This window comes from Tachyglossus aculeatus, chromosome 18 (assembly GCF_015852505.1).
Source record: "Tachyglossus aculeatus isolate mTacAcu1 chromosome 18, mTacAcu1.pri, whole genome shotgun sequence".
NCBI lineage: Eukaryota > Metazoa > Chordata > Mammalia > Monotremata > Tachyglossidae > Tachyglossus > Tachyglossus aculeatus.
This window is the reverse complement of record NC_052083.1, coordinates 38,752,377-38,766,892: the sequence shown is the minus strand read 5'-3', so window position 1 is coordinate 38,766,892 and position 14,516 is coordinate 38,752,377. Positions and strand designations below refer to the sequence as shown.

Genomic DNA, 14,516 nt, shown 5'->3' with positions numbered 1-14,516 from the left:
TGTTCAGCGCTCCGCATGCAATTGCATTTTTTATTTCTCCTTATTTATTTATTTATTTTAACTGCTGCGGCTCCCAGATTAATTCCCAATCATGGTGCATTTAAAAATTCATTTCAAAAATTAATGAGCTACAGGAAAGCAAAGTTCCAGGGGCTGAACAGAAAAACCCAGTCGATTCAGCATGGTATTTTCAAGGAGGGGGTGGGGAAAAGGGACCGGAAAAGTTGGGCAAGGCCAAGGAAACTAGACAATTACACACATACACACACAGCCCACCCCACCCCTACAAAAAATCCCCCCACCAATCTGTGAGGAAAACTCAATTGGAAAGCAGAACCGACCCAGTTGAAAAGTATTACTGTTATCGAATTAATCAACTGTACTCATTGAATGCTTACTGTGTGCTGGGGACTGCACTAAGCCCTTGGGAGAGTACAATATAACACGACTCGGTAGTCTTCTTCCCTGTCTACAATGGGCTTACAGTCCAAAATGCTCAAGGGGATTCATTTCTTCACAGGAAAGACTCGGAACCACAAATATTAAATCCTCACTTCCTGACCAAAAGCAATCCAATTAGAAGAATGTATTGGATCATCAATAGCCCACAGATAAAGGAGCCAATATAGCTCCACCTTATCCCTTAGCATAATAATAATAATATTATTTTGTTAAGAGCTTACAATGTGTTCTCTTCTAAGCGTTGACGAAGATACAAATTACTCCGGTCAGACACAGTTCTTGCCCCACGGGAGGCTCACAGTCTATGTAGGATGGTATTGAATCCCAATTTTACAGTTGGGGAAACTGAAGTACAGAGAAGCGAAATGACTTGTCCAAGGTCACACAGCAGATAAGTGGAGGCACTGGGATTAGAATCCAGGTCCTCTGACTCCCAAACCCATACTCTTTCCACTAGACATGCTGCTCCTTAATCCCCCTGAAGCACTTTGCTCTTTTCTAGGTGGCTGAGGGGTAGGAGAAGCAGCATGGCTTAGTGGATAATAATAATAATGACATTTATTAAGCATTTACTATGTGCAAAGCACTGTTCTAAGCACTGGGGAGGTTACAAGGTGATCAGGTTGTCCCACGGGGGTCTCACAGTCTTAATCCCTATTTTACAGATGAGGTAACAGGCACAGAGAAGTTAAGTGCCTTGCCCAAAGTCACACAGCTGACAATTGGCAGAGCTGGGATTTAAACCCACGACCTCTGACTCCAAAGCCCCTGCTTTTCCCACTGAGCCACGCTGCTTCTCAGGCCTGAAAGTCAGAAGGCCCTGGGTTCTAATCCCGGCTCCGCCACATGTCTGCTGTGTGATCTCGGCAAGTCGCTTCACTTCTCTGGGTCAAAGCTCCCTCCTCTGTAAAATGGGGGTTAAGGCTGTGAGCCCCAGGTGGGATTACTTTGTATCTGCCCCAGAGCTTAGAACAGTGCCTGGCACATAGCGCTTAATAAATACCATAAAAAAAGAAAGAAAAAGAAAACTCTCCAGGGCTCCACCTCAGGTTGCCGAGCGGGGCTATCTCTCACTGAGCTTCACCAAAAACCCTAGCAGCAACCGGATTCTGTCAGGGCCTTGCCAACGTCCTGCTGGAAATCCTGCAGGCCCGAAGCCAATCGCCCAACTGCAGCCGCATCCGAGGTGCAAATGTCCCCAACCGTGACCCCCTCAGTGACTTCTCCCGGGTTCAGCTTGACCTGGGCCGAATGCACGGGGCTTAAAAGCACAGATTCGTCTCCCGGGCTGGCCGATGCCGGCCCGATCCATCTTTTCGGTAGGAGGCCGTCTGGGGAGAGGCAGCAATTCTGCCTGCCCTCATTTGTCATCACCTGAGTTTCCCCGGCCCTCAGTGGCCTGCCTGCCGGATGGACGGAAGGGGGTTAAACGGACCTTAGGGATCCCTAAGGTATTTACATCTCCCACCCCTTTCAGGACATTTCTGGGAAAAAAAACCAACAATCCATCGTCCTCAGCTATACACCTCCAGCAATGTGTGGCCCAGTTCTGTGGGCTGCTCCCTCCACTTGGGAAGAAGCTGAAGATTTCTGCTGGCAGGGGAAGGAAGGGAGGCGGGAGAGGACAGAGGGAGAGGAAGGAGGACGGGAGGGAAAGTAGGAAGGAAGGAAGGAGAAAAAGATGGAATAAGGAGGGAAAGAAGGAGGGAGGAAGGGAAAGAGTGAAGAAGGAAGGGAAGGAAGGGGGAAAAGGAGGAAGGCCCTGCAGTTCCATCATCCCCGTACCCGCTCCTCCTTGATCCGCCACCCGGAAGAAGCCTTGCCTCTGCCTCCCCTCCAGGAGACACAGACGGTGACTCTAAGAGAGGACCAGACTCTCACCTTTCGTGTGTAGAAAGTTTAAAGCAGAAGCAACGTCTCTGACCACCCTGCTGGCTTCCCGCTCATTGAAGTGCTTTCGCTTCTGAATATGGGCCAAAATGGAGCCTGTGGTGGGGGGAAGACAGAGGTAAAGGAGAAAAGAAACTATTTCATCAATCAATTAATCATCAGTATTTATCGAGCACCTGCTGGGGGCAGGGAACTGTACTAAGCGTTTGGGAAAGTACAAAGAATCAGTAGACCAGATTCAGGCTCTCAATGAGCTAACAATCTAGTGGGAGAGGCAGACCCATCAGTAAGTTATATATAGGAGGATGTGATAGACTGTGAGCCCACTGTTGGGTAGGGACCGCCTCTATATGTTACCAACTTGTACTTCCCAAGCGCTTAGTACAGTGCTCTGCACACAGTAAGCGCTCAATAAATACGACTGACTGACTGAATGAATGAATGAATGTGATAGAGCATGTAAAATATGTCCATGTCTACTAAATCTGTTATTTTGTACTCTCCCAAGCATTTAGTACAGTGCTCTGCATGCAATAAGAACTTAAAAAATATGACTGATTGACTGAAGTAGGGCTTTAGAGAAAGGCTATCTGGGCTAAAACTAAATGAAATTTTTGAGATGGGGGGGATCTGAGGGAGAAGAAGAGCTCTAAGTTACACAAAGTACCGAGAGACTCTCATCAGGGTGACTAGGCTATAAGTTCCTTGTGGGCGAGGATACATCTACCAACTCGATTGTACTGTGCTCTCCCAAACACTTAAAAGAGTGTTCAGCACACAGTAAGCACTCAATAAATACCACTAATTGAGAGGGACATTTCCAGTGGGGGAGGATATGTTCAAGGCATCTAAAGAGGGACCACCCCAATCTCATCAGGACCAGGGAAATGCTTATCCTCAGGGTGCTGAAGTCCTATGATCCCTTGGGATCAGGGGGAATGGGAATCCTCATGGTCCCACCCCTAATCCTGGAATCCCACTCCCCCATGGTCAGATGGAGGCTAATGGCCAAAGTCTTTTCCCTTTTTTTATGGAATTTGTTAAGTGCTTACTATGTGTCGCTGTGCCAAGTGCTGCAGTAGATACAAGTCAATTAGGTTGGACGCAGTCCCTTGTCCCACATGGGGCTCACAGTTGATGTAGGAGGAAGAACAGGAGAACTGAGGCACAGAGACGTGACTTGCCCAAAGTCACACAGCAAGCAACAAGCAGAGCCAGGATAGATCCTAGGTCCTCTGACTCCTATGCCCATGCTCTTTCCACTAAGCCATGCTGCCTCCCTTTCCTAATTGATGTGGCTTTCAATGCCCACACTCCCAAGCCTTTCCCTAAATGAATTCGGAGGAATGGTGAACCTATCAAGGCGAGAGATGACGACTATAAATGGAGACTGAATTGGTCTCTCTGTGATTTTTTTTTAATGGCACTTGTTCATTCATTCATTCATTCAATCGTATTTATTGAGCACTCACTGCATGCAGAGCACTGTACTGAGCGCTTGGGAAGTACAAGTTGGCATAGTAAGCACTTGCTAAGTGCTTACTATGGGCCAAGCACTGTAATAAGCGCTGGGGTAGATAGAAGCTAATCAGGTTGGACACAGTCCACGTCCCACATGGCCCTCACAGTCTTAATCCCCATTTTCAGATGTGGTAACTGAGGCCCAGAGAAGTAATGTGGCTTGCCCAAGGTCACACAGCAGACAAATGGCAGAGCAAGGATTAGAATCTGGGTCCTCTGACTCCCAAGCCCACGCTTTACACACTAGGCCATGCTGCTTCTTATCTATTCTAGGAAAGACACCCTCTTCGATGGGACCTCTTTTCATCTTCCCCTCTATCCTCCCCAGCCCAACTACTCCCGCCCCATCTCCTTCAATTAAGGCCTGGCTTTCTTGTTGTTTTTGAAAGTCCTTCAGCTTTTTGAACAGCTTAAATTTCTTAGGAGTCTTCCGGGCTCATGGCAGCTTACCCATTAAATCTGAATACAGCAAACGTCAACACAGAATTCACACAGTACCTCCTTGCAATTTCTCAAAGACGAGGTAAAACCGCGAGTCGTCTTCAAAGAATTCTATTAACTCCAAAATGTTCCTTAGAGAGGAGAAAATGGGGAAGTATGGGGATGGGGGGCGGTGGAATGACAAGGAGGGGGGAAATGGGTTAGCCTTTATTTATATTCATAGAAACACCCCACGAGAGTAAAGCATTTGTCAGGAATGTATTTTTTTGGTGGGGGGGTTAGCGGGGGAGGAAATCAAGGAGGGAGGTGCAGGCTCTGGAGACGTTTGAAACAGGTCACCCTTTCCAAACAGCCTCCAGAGCTTCCCATAAGGCCGTGCCGTCCAAGCTGGCCTCAGATCCAAAGGTAAAGATATCAAAAAAAGTATAAAAATCTGCTAATATTATACCGAAGGGAGAATAAACTCTGCAGTCGGCTGTAACCGATTGAGGTTAATAATATGGAATAATGTGTGTATCCTGGAGGCGCGTATAAAAATAATTAGTTGCCCTCCGTTTCTCCCATAAATCAGAGGGCAGCATTTACATTGCCGGGGGGAGCGGGAACATCTGTCACAGAGACGGGAGGCCGGGCGGGTCGGCGGGAGGCCGGGCATGGGGGAAGATCAGAGGACAGGTGAGAGGGAGGCGAAGCAGGTGAGAGGGTGGGAGACCAGGAGGGAGGGAGGCCAGGAAGGGCAGTGGGGGAGGCCTGGCAGCCTTCACTGGGAAAAATATGACACTGCTTGGTGCCTTGGTCGCTGCAAGCCCTTATGGCTTCCCGAGATGGGATCCCCCCGGCTTTTGCTTCTTCCCTCAGCACCAGGATACGGGGCCACCCCGAGCCCCAGTCAGCCCGGAGCTTTTCAAACTCTGATGGCCCACCCAGTCCGGGACTCCCATAGTGCCCCCGAAGCCCGGGCTGTCGTCGCCTCTCCTCAGCTGCCATTTCCCTCAGGTGGGTTTGTACGGCAAGGAGGGCTCGGGGTGAGCGAGCCCCAGCCCTGAGGAGGGCCTCAACAAACAGGATTTCAAGGCTACCCTGCCCACGAAACCTGTCTGCTTCCTCCTTCTCGCTAACTTAGGCCGGGGTCTCGAGGGGGCGGAGAGCGAGGAATCCCCTCACCCCCACCTGGTGGGACAAGAGCCCTCCTCTCCGAGGAAGACGAGGAGCCGTCAGTACGCACTTGTTGCCCTGGCACTGGTACAATGTTTCCACCTCTCGGAACACCCGGCTCCGACTGTGCCCGGCTTGTTTCTCAATGATCTGCGGGAGGGGGGACGAGAGACAGACGGTAATTCAATCCCACCCCAAGCTGAGGACCAGCTGAGCAACAGTGTGGCCCAGTGGATAGAGCATAGGCCTGGGAGCTGGAAGGATCTGGGTTCTAATCCCGACTCTACCATCTGTCTGCTGGTGGGACCTCGGCTGCTTCAATTCACTCCTTTGTGTCTCAGTTCTCTCATCTGTAAAATGGGGAGGCTGTGAGCCCCATGTGGGGCAGGGACTGTGGACAACCTGATTTACTTTTATCTACCCCAGCACTTACAACAGTGCTTGGCACATCGTAAGCGCTTAACAAGTACCATAATTATATTATTAATTATTATTACCAGAGCGGTCAACCATCATCCCCGCCCAGGGCCCTCCTCCCGAGGTCACACAGCAGACAAGTGGCAGAGCTCTTGTTAAGAGCCTTCTACCTGCCAAGCACTGCGCTCCACGCTGGGAGTCGTCTCCATGTGCCCATTTCAGACCCAATCGAGACCGGTTCTCACCTTGACCGCGTATTCCCTGCCGTTGTGGAGGCTCACGGCTCCTTGAACCCTGGCATGGGCTCCTTCCCCCAGCAGCTCCGAGGTCAGTTTATATAAATCTATCAGAGAGATGGAGGGCGGGGAGGGATCCATCAACCGTCCCTTCTCTGGAAACGGAGGCCCTTCCACCCTTGTGGAACTCAGCTCTGAGAGGAGGCAGGTCGACTCCTCACATCTGGGAAGGAAACTGAGCCCCAGAGGGCAAATGGAAGCCATTAACGAGACTCCTGCTTCCTCCCACTAATTGTGGCTGTTATCCGTGAGTAAAGTCAGTAGCTAGTGGGTAGAAACAAGTACCCCAGGATCCCGGAATCCTAATCCATCCTCTCCCAAATAAAGCCTCAATCAGGTTGGAATCCTCAAAGAGGATTTACGGATTTGGACACCGCCCTGTCCTCTCCTCCCCTGTCGTTTAATGAAAGAGTACCTCAGACTGACAGATCCCCTCATTGAGAAATACTCAGATTTTTACCACTCAAGCACGAGAAACATCATTAAGGCACAGCCCATTCTAGAACAGCAAACACCCAGTTGTTTACAACGGCAGAGCAAAACCAGACCCTAGCCTAAAAACTGGGTTTCTTTTTTATCCCCTCCGCCCCCATGCCCTCTCTGCTTCGCACAACCTGACAGTTTAGGGGGATAAAAGGAGTTAGTTTAAAAAGAGAAAGTTCCTATGCTTTTCGACTTCATTACTGCTGTGTCCATCTATGGTTTGAGAGAGACTCTGTGTAATTCCCAGCAGATCTGGCCATGGGGGGCAAAAGGGACTCATCTGACTGAGAAATTACCTGTTGCCTCAGGTGTCCCTCCCCTTGCAGAGCAGACCACGGCTCTCCCTGTCTTCAAAACCCCTCGGAGATCACACGCCCTCCAGGAGGCCTTCCCTGATTTAGCTCTCATCTCCCCGGGTTTCTGCCACCTCCAGCACTTTCATACACTTGAGCATTTGGGTGCTCAAACTTCATGTCAGGCAGAAGTGGAGATCTGCCACGCGTGAGGGCAGACTGTCAGTCAGTCAACTGTATTTATTGAATGCTTATTATTGTGTGTACAGCGCTCTACTAAGCGCGAGTACAACATAACAGACATATTCCCTGCCCACAACGAGCTTCCAGTTTAGAGGGGGAGGCAGAACTCATGCCTAAAACAGAAGTCTCCAAGCACGGAGAACACTGTGAGTTTGTTGTGGGAAGGGAATGTGTCTGTTCATTGTTATATTGTATTCTTCCAAATCCTTAGTACAGTGCTCTGCACACAGTAAACGCTCAATAAATATGATTGAAGATGACCCCAGGTGATTTCCCCGGCAGGCCCCGCCACCCCTCCCACAAGACGAGCCAAGCCATTTAGCAGCATTTGGACTGTAAGCTCGTTGTGGCTAGGGAATTTGCTTATTGTTCTCTTGTCTCTCCCAAGCACTTAGTACAATGCTCTGCACGTAAGTGTTCCCTCCCTCCCTCTGCCCTACCCCTTTCCCCCCCAACTGCACTTGTGCATATTTGTACATATTACTCTATTTTATTAATGATGTATATATAGCTATAATTCTATTTATTCTGATGGTACTGACACCTATTTACTTGTTTTGTTGTCTGTCTCCCCCTTCTAGACTGTGAGCCCGTTGTTGGGTAGGGACCATCTCTATAAGTTGCCAATTTGTGTTCCCCTTCCCATCGCCCTCCCTCCCTCTGCCCTACCCCTTTCCCCCCCCCCCCAACTGCACTTGTGCATATTTGTACATATTACTCTATTTTATTAATGATGTATATATAGCTATAATTCTATTTATTCTGATGGTACTGACACCTATTTACTTGTTTTGTTGTCTGTCTCCCCCTTCTAGACTGGGAGCCCGTTGTTGGGTAGGGACCATCTCTATAAGTTGCCAATTTGTGTTCCCCTTCCCATCGCCCTCCCTCCCTCTGCCCTACCCCTTTCCCCCACACTGACTGCACTTGTGTATATTTGTACATATTACTCTATTTTATTAATGATGTGCACATAGCTATAATTCTATTTATTCTCATGGTACTGACACCTATTTACTTGTTTTGTTGTCTCCCCATTCTAGACTGTGAGCCCACTCTTCTAGACAGTGAGCCCACTGTTGGGTAGGGACTGTCTCTATATGTTGCCAACTTGTACTTCCCAAGCGCTTAGTACAGTGCTCATTTGTCATCACCTGAGTTTCCCCGGCCCTCAGTGGCCTGCCTGCCGGATGGACGGAAGGCGGATGGGGGTTAAACGGACCTCAGGGATCCCTAAGGTATTTACATCTCCCACCCCTTTCAGGACATTTCTGGGAAAATGAACACAGTAAGCACCCAATAAATACGATTGATTGATTTGTACTTCCCAAGCGCTTGGTACAGTGCTCGGCACACAGTAAGCGCTCAATAAATATGATTGATTGAATGAATGAATGAATGAATAAATACAACTGCATGCCGGACGAGTTTGTGGAGGGCTCTAACTGCCCATCCCCGACACCCTCTCGCCCACGGCGCGGGCCCCTCTCAACCACGAGACGGGACCGGCTTCTCAGGATCTTTCTGGCTGGGGCCTTGACCAACCTTCAAACTTTCCGGGACAGGCGTCAGCGGGCCGGGTTCGACGTTTCTTCTTCTTCCTCTTGCCGCCATCGGCGATGGACAGGGGCTGGCTGCTCCCCATATCTGCTGGGGTGGGCAGACACAAGGCTTGCTCTCCATATGGCACCCGAGGGGAGGGGGTGCCCCGACCCTCACCCACCTCCACACACCATCCCTCGGTTTGGACCGAGAGGCAAAATCATCAATCGTATTTATTGAGCGCTTACTATGTGCAGAGCACTGTACTAAGCGCTTGGGAAGTACAAATTGGCAACATATAGAGACAGTCCCTACCCAACAGTGGGCTCACAGTCTAAAAGATAATAAATGATGGTGCTATTTGGTAAGCACTTCCTATATCCCCCCCAATCTCCCAACCCCACATCACTTATGCCCACAGCTGTCTCCCCCTCTAGACTGGAAAGTTGGACCCCGGCTCCCAGAAAATGGAAGCGGCGTGGCTCAGCGGAAAGAGGACGGACTTTGGAGTCAGAGGTCAGGGGTTCAAATCCCCGCTCCGCCAATTGTCAAGTGTGTTGGGCAAGTCACTTCACTTCTCTGTGCCTCAGTTACCTCATCTGTAAAATGGGGATGAAGACCGTGAGCCCCCCGTGGGATAACCTGATCACCTTGCAACCTCCCCAGCGGTTAGAACAGTGCTTTTAGACCGTGAGCCCACTGTCTTTTAGACTGTGAGCCCACTGTTGGGTAGGGACTGTCTCTCTATGTTGCCAACTTGTACTTCCCAAGCGCTTAGTCCAGTGCTCTGCACACAGTAAGCGCTCAATAAATACGATTGATTGATTGATTGCTTTCTGTTGACTGAATACGACTGAAAGAATACGACTGAATGAATGAATGCTTTGTACATAGTAAGCGCTTAATAAATGCCATCATCATCATCATAATTATTATTATTATTATTATTATTAAAATGGGGAGATGACATTGCAATTTCTGGTAGGAGAAGCCCACCTGGCGGTCAGGTGACAGAGAGGGGAGGTACGGTTACCTGATCTATTTTGCATGGATTTCAACGGAGGGGAGAGGTCCCGGAGCATTGAGGCGGCTGAAGATTTTCCCCCGGAAATGGATGTCTGCAACTAGAAAAGAGAAAAGCGGAAGAGAAATTGGATGCTCCAATTTGGTCAGTCGGTCGATCCTACTTATTGAGCGCTTATTGCGTGCAGATCACTGTACTACGCATATAACAGTAAGACAGACACATTCCCTGCCCACAACAAGCCTACAGTCTAGAGGGGATTTAGTACGATGACGGATCACTCTTCTTCCACATGAGACCATTTCCCTCAGACCCGATTTCTCCTTCCCTTCGTCATCGCGTACTGAGGGCCTCTGAGTACTACAGGAAGCATAATGGTCTGGTGGAAAGAGCCTGGGCATCAGAGGATGCGAGTTCTAATTCCTGCTCTGCCACATGTCTGTGGTGTGACCTTGGGCAAATCACTTCAATTCTCCATACCTCAGTTTCCTCATCCGTAAAATGGGGAGGAAGACTGTGAGCCCCATGTGGGACAGGGACTGCGTCCAACCTGATTAGTTTGTGTCTATCCCAGCACTTAGAACAGTAAGGGCTTAATAAATCAGTCAGGTGATCGGTAATCAATCAATCATCATATTTATTGAGCGCTTACTGTGTGCAGAGCACTGTACTAAGCGCTTGGGAAGTACAAGTTGGCAACATATAGAGACAGTCCCTACCCAACAGTGGGCTCACAGTCTAGGTAAATGCTACTGATGACTAAGTGAATTGATAATAATTTATTAATTGGTGTTCCTGGTGTCAATCAAGCAGCGTGGCTCAGTGGAAAGAGCACGGGCTTGGAAGTCAGAGGTCATGGGTTCAAATCCCGGCTCTGCCGCTTGTCAGCTGTGTGACTTTGGGCAAGTTGATTCACTTTTCTGTGCCTCAGTTCCCTCATCTGTAAAATGGGGATGAAGACTGTGAGCCCCCCGTGGGACAACCTGATTACCTTGTATCCTTCCCAGTGCTTAGGACAGTGCTTTGCACATAGTAAGCGTTTAACAAATGCCATTATTATTACTGTATTTATTGAGCACTTATTAGGTGCAGAGCACTGTAAAATGGGGACTAAGACTGTGAGCCCTAGGTGGGACAGGGACTGTGCCCAACCCAATTTGCTTGTATCCACCCCAGCACTTAGTACAGTGCCTGGCACATAGTAAGCGCTTAACAAATACCATTCTTATTATTACTGCTATGCGCTGGGGAAAGTACAATACAAAAGAATTAGCAGATATGCTCCCATAAAAAAAATGAAAATTTAAAAACATCCCAAAGCAATTAGCTAAGAGAGAGCACAAGACTGGAGAGAAATAATAATAATAATAACAATAATGATAATCAGGAACACATAAACAGAAAAGTGGTGTCAGTGCCAAGGGAACAGGATCAGAAAGGTGAGTGAACTCCCCCTTGGAGAGTCCCCAGTGCATACCATACCCAAGCCATGCCTACCCCAGGAATACCCATTAATAAATGAATGAACCACAATCACTATCCTAGCATCCCCAGTGTACATAATGTACACACCCCAGGAACACCAATTAAAAGTAATAAACAACAATTAATCCCCTAGGGTCCCCAGTGTACACTATACACAAAACAGGGAGGCCCCAGGAACACCAATTATGATGAATAAATAACAATACCCCAAGGTCGTCGGTGCCACAATTTATAAAATATACATACTCCAGGAATATTAAATAAACAAACAATTAATACCCACTGATCATATCCAACATACAAGCCAAGCGCACACCATGTGCACCTTTTATTCACCCCCCTCAGCCCCACAGCACTTATATACACATCCATAATTTATTTATATTAATATATGTCTCCCCCTCTAGACTCTAAGCTCGATGTGAGCAGGGAATGTGTCTACCAACTCCGTTATATTGTATTCCCCCAAGCACTTAGTACAGTGCTTTGCACAAAATAAGTGCTCAATAAATAAAATTGATTGGCACCAGGAACACCAATTAATAAATTGATATCAACTCACTTAACTGATCATCAGTAGTAATTATCAAGCCCCTAACTGCGAGCCAAGCACTGTGCTAAACACTTGGGAGAGTTCAAACACTCAACAGGCGTGACCGCTGCTCTCGAGAAGTTTACAATCTACACTCCAAAGACACCTCAGTAATATTAATCCCGGCCCCACCACTTGTCTGCTGTGTGACTTTGGGCAAGTCACTTCTCTGTGCCTCAGTTACCTTCTCTGTGATTTTATTTATTTGTATTCATTCAGTTGTATTTATTGGGTGCTTATTGCGTGTCCGTCTTAGAACAGCGCTTAGAATAGCGCCTGGCACATAGGAAGTGCTTAACAAATACCATTAAAAAACCCCAAAAAACCCTGCTCTCCTTCCTGCTTAGACTGTGAGCTTGGTATGGGACAGGGATTGCATCCAACCCGCTTCAGGGAACATGTCTACTAACTCTGTTGCATTGTACTCTTCCAAGCACTTGGCACAATCAATCAATTGTATTTATTGAGCGCTTACTGTGTGCAGAGCACTGTACTAAGCACTTGGGAAGTACAAGTTGGCAACAATGCTCTGCACACAGTAAATACCATTGATTGATTGTATCATCTGCCCCCAGAGCCTACTGCAATGCTTGGCACATAAGAAATGCTTAACAAATACCATAATTATCCTCATTATTATTATAATAATTACCCAAGGATGTCCTAATGCCCTGGGAGACTTAACGAGAGGGTTGTTTATTCTGGAAAGAGTTTTCTTCCTCTTGATTCACCATATCACTGGTTGGTAATTCTAGCGCTGGGGCAGGAAAAATTTGAATTAGGTTGTACACAGTCCCTGTCCCACATGGGGCTCACAGTCCAACAGGAGGGAGACCAGGTAACCCCATTTTACAGTTGAGGCAGCTGAGCCCCAGAGAGGTGAAGTGACTTGCCCAAGGTCACACAGCAGACAAGCGGCAGAGCCGGGATTAGAACCCAGGTCCTTCCGACCCCCAGGCCCATACTCTCTCCACTAGGCCAGGCTGCCTCTCAAAGATCGAACATATCCCAGTGAACTATATAATGCTGGCAACTTCATTCTGGCCTGAGAAGGCAAGCGTTTTTTGGATGGGACCACTAAATTGCCGGCCTGGGCTTCAATAGAGCCGGTAATTTATTCCAATCATTCCAAATCTGAATTTTAGCCAGGGACTAAAAGACAGAGCAGAATCCGTGGACTGAAGAGGAGCTACCACATACTATAGAGAAAAATAAAACCCCTGCAGAGGTGATAAATATTTGTGTCTGGCTTGTGAGCTCCTGAAAGGCAAGAACCCCAAGTACAGTGCTTGGCACACAGTGGGTGCTCTAAAAATACTGCTGATGACAGTAGCTAAATTAAGTTCTGAGGAAAATCAAAATTACGGAAAGAAGCACCATCACCTGTTGACTGTAAGCTACCCTGCAGACTATTATTAAATGTCATTTATAGATTGATGACTTCTGGGTCTTCATACCTTTGCCAAATCTCAAGCCCATGGAAACCCTGTAAAGACTCCCCTCAAATTCAATAGTAGAACACATTTTCTGCTCCGATTTTTCTTTCCCCCCCGCCAAACATACAACCGGCCCCACCTAAGATCACAGAACAACTTTTCCTGGAACAAAATGGACTAGATGTTTCCAACAGAGAAAACTTGAAGATTGTCACGACCCAGATATTACGATCCAAGTCAGGGTCTGTAATGGAAATTTTAAAAAGAGCAATAATAATAATAATAAAAACAATCAACTAACCTTCCCTAGGGTTTCCAGCTGGAAGAAATAGCCAAGGAACAAAAAGAATTCTTTTCCAAGTCAAGAGACGGAAGCAACAGGGTGTGTCTATCTCTATCTTTTCCTCCCCGTCTCCCTCCCTTTTTCCTTCTCTCCTTCCTTCTCCCTTCCTCTCCTGATTGATCCTCCTCCCTTCCTCTCCCTCTCCGTCTCCCTCCAGCCCGTCTTCCAAGGTCAGGGTAGGTTCCAATGGCTTAGATATTTTACTTTCAAAGCCCAGCAGATAATCTTAGTTCTGCAATTTGGTCTTGCTTCACCCAGCCTGGCAACTGAATGTGAAAAAGCATTTCCTGAAACAGAAAGCCAACGTCAGTCGTATTTATTGAGCGCTTACTGTGTGCAGAGCCCTGTACAAAGCGCTTGGCAGAGGACCATTCAACAATATAACAGACATATTCCCTGCCCACAATGGGCTCACATTCAACGTTTTCCCCTCTGCTGAATGACCGGAGCCGCTACGGCCGAAATCCACTTGGGCCGGGACCACGATCCTCCCATTGCAGAACCATGGATCCACTCAGATCGGCTTCCCTGCCCACGCTCCTACATTCAATGTGGCTTATTGGCTAGAACCCGGGCCTGGGAGTGAGAAGGACTTGGGTTCTAATCCTGCCTCCTTCGCCTGCCTGCTGTGTGACCCTGGGCAAAGTAGCTTAACATCTCTGGGCCTCGGTGACCTCATCTGTAAAATGGGGATGAAGAGTGTGAGCCCCATGGGGGCCAGGGACTGTGTCCAACCTGCTTAAGTCGTATCTACCCCAGTGCTTAGAACAGGGTTTGGCACACGGTAAGGGCTTAATAAGTACCATAATTATGATTATTATCTTCCAGAGCAGGTCTAAGAGATCCCATCTCGGCAGAGCAGGGGGAAGAAAGGACGTTGGATTTCAGTCTCT

The 14,516-nt window shown here is 48.0% G+C and overlaps 1 protein-coding gene across 2 annotated transcripts in view; it reads right to left on the bottom strand.

Moving 5' to 3' along the window:
• The window catches only part of MKNK1 (MAPK interacting serine/threonine kinase 1), a 29,107-nt gene that overhangs the window by 6,360 nt on the left and 8,231 nt on the right, over positions 1–14,516 (bottom strand). Inside the window, exons 2-7 of one of the 2 annotated variants that reach the window (XM_038760331.1) lie at positions 9,777–9,867; positions 8,747–8,851; positions 6,132–6,229; positions 5,540–5,619; positions 4,372–4,445; positions 2,344–2,448 (exon numbers count right to left, since the gene is read on the bottom strand). In XM_038760331.1, the coding sequence (XP_038616259.1) occupies positions 2,344–2,448; positions 4,372–4,445; positions 5,540–5,619; positions 6,132–6,229; positions 8,747–8,851; positions 9,777–9,825 (511 nt within the window). In that variant the 5' untranslated portion in view covers positions 9,826–9,867. The remainder of the gene's footprint in view (positions 1–2,343; positions 2,449–4,371; positions 4,446–5,539; positions 5,620–6,131; positions 6,230–8,746; positions 8,852–9,776; positions 9,868–14,516) is intronic. The other variant, XM_038760332.1, reaches the window with a different exon arrangement.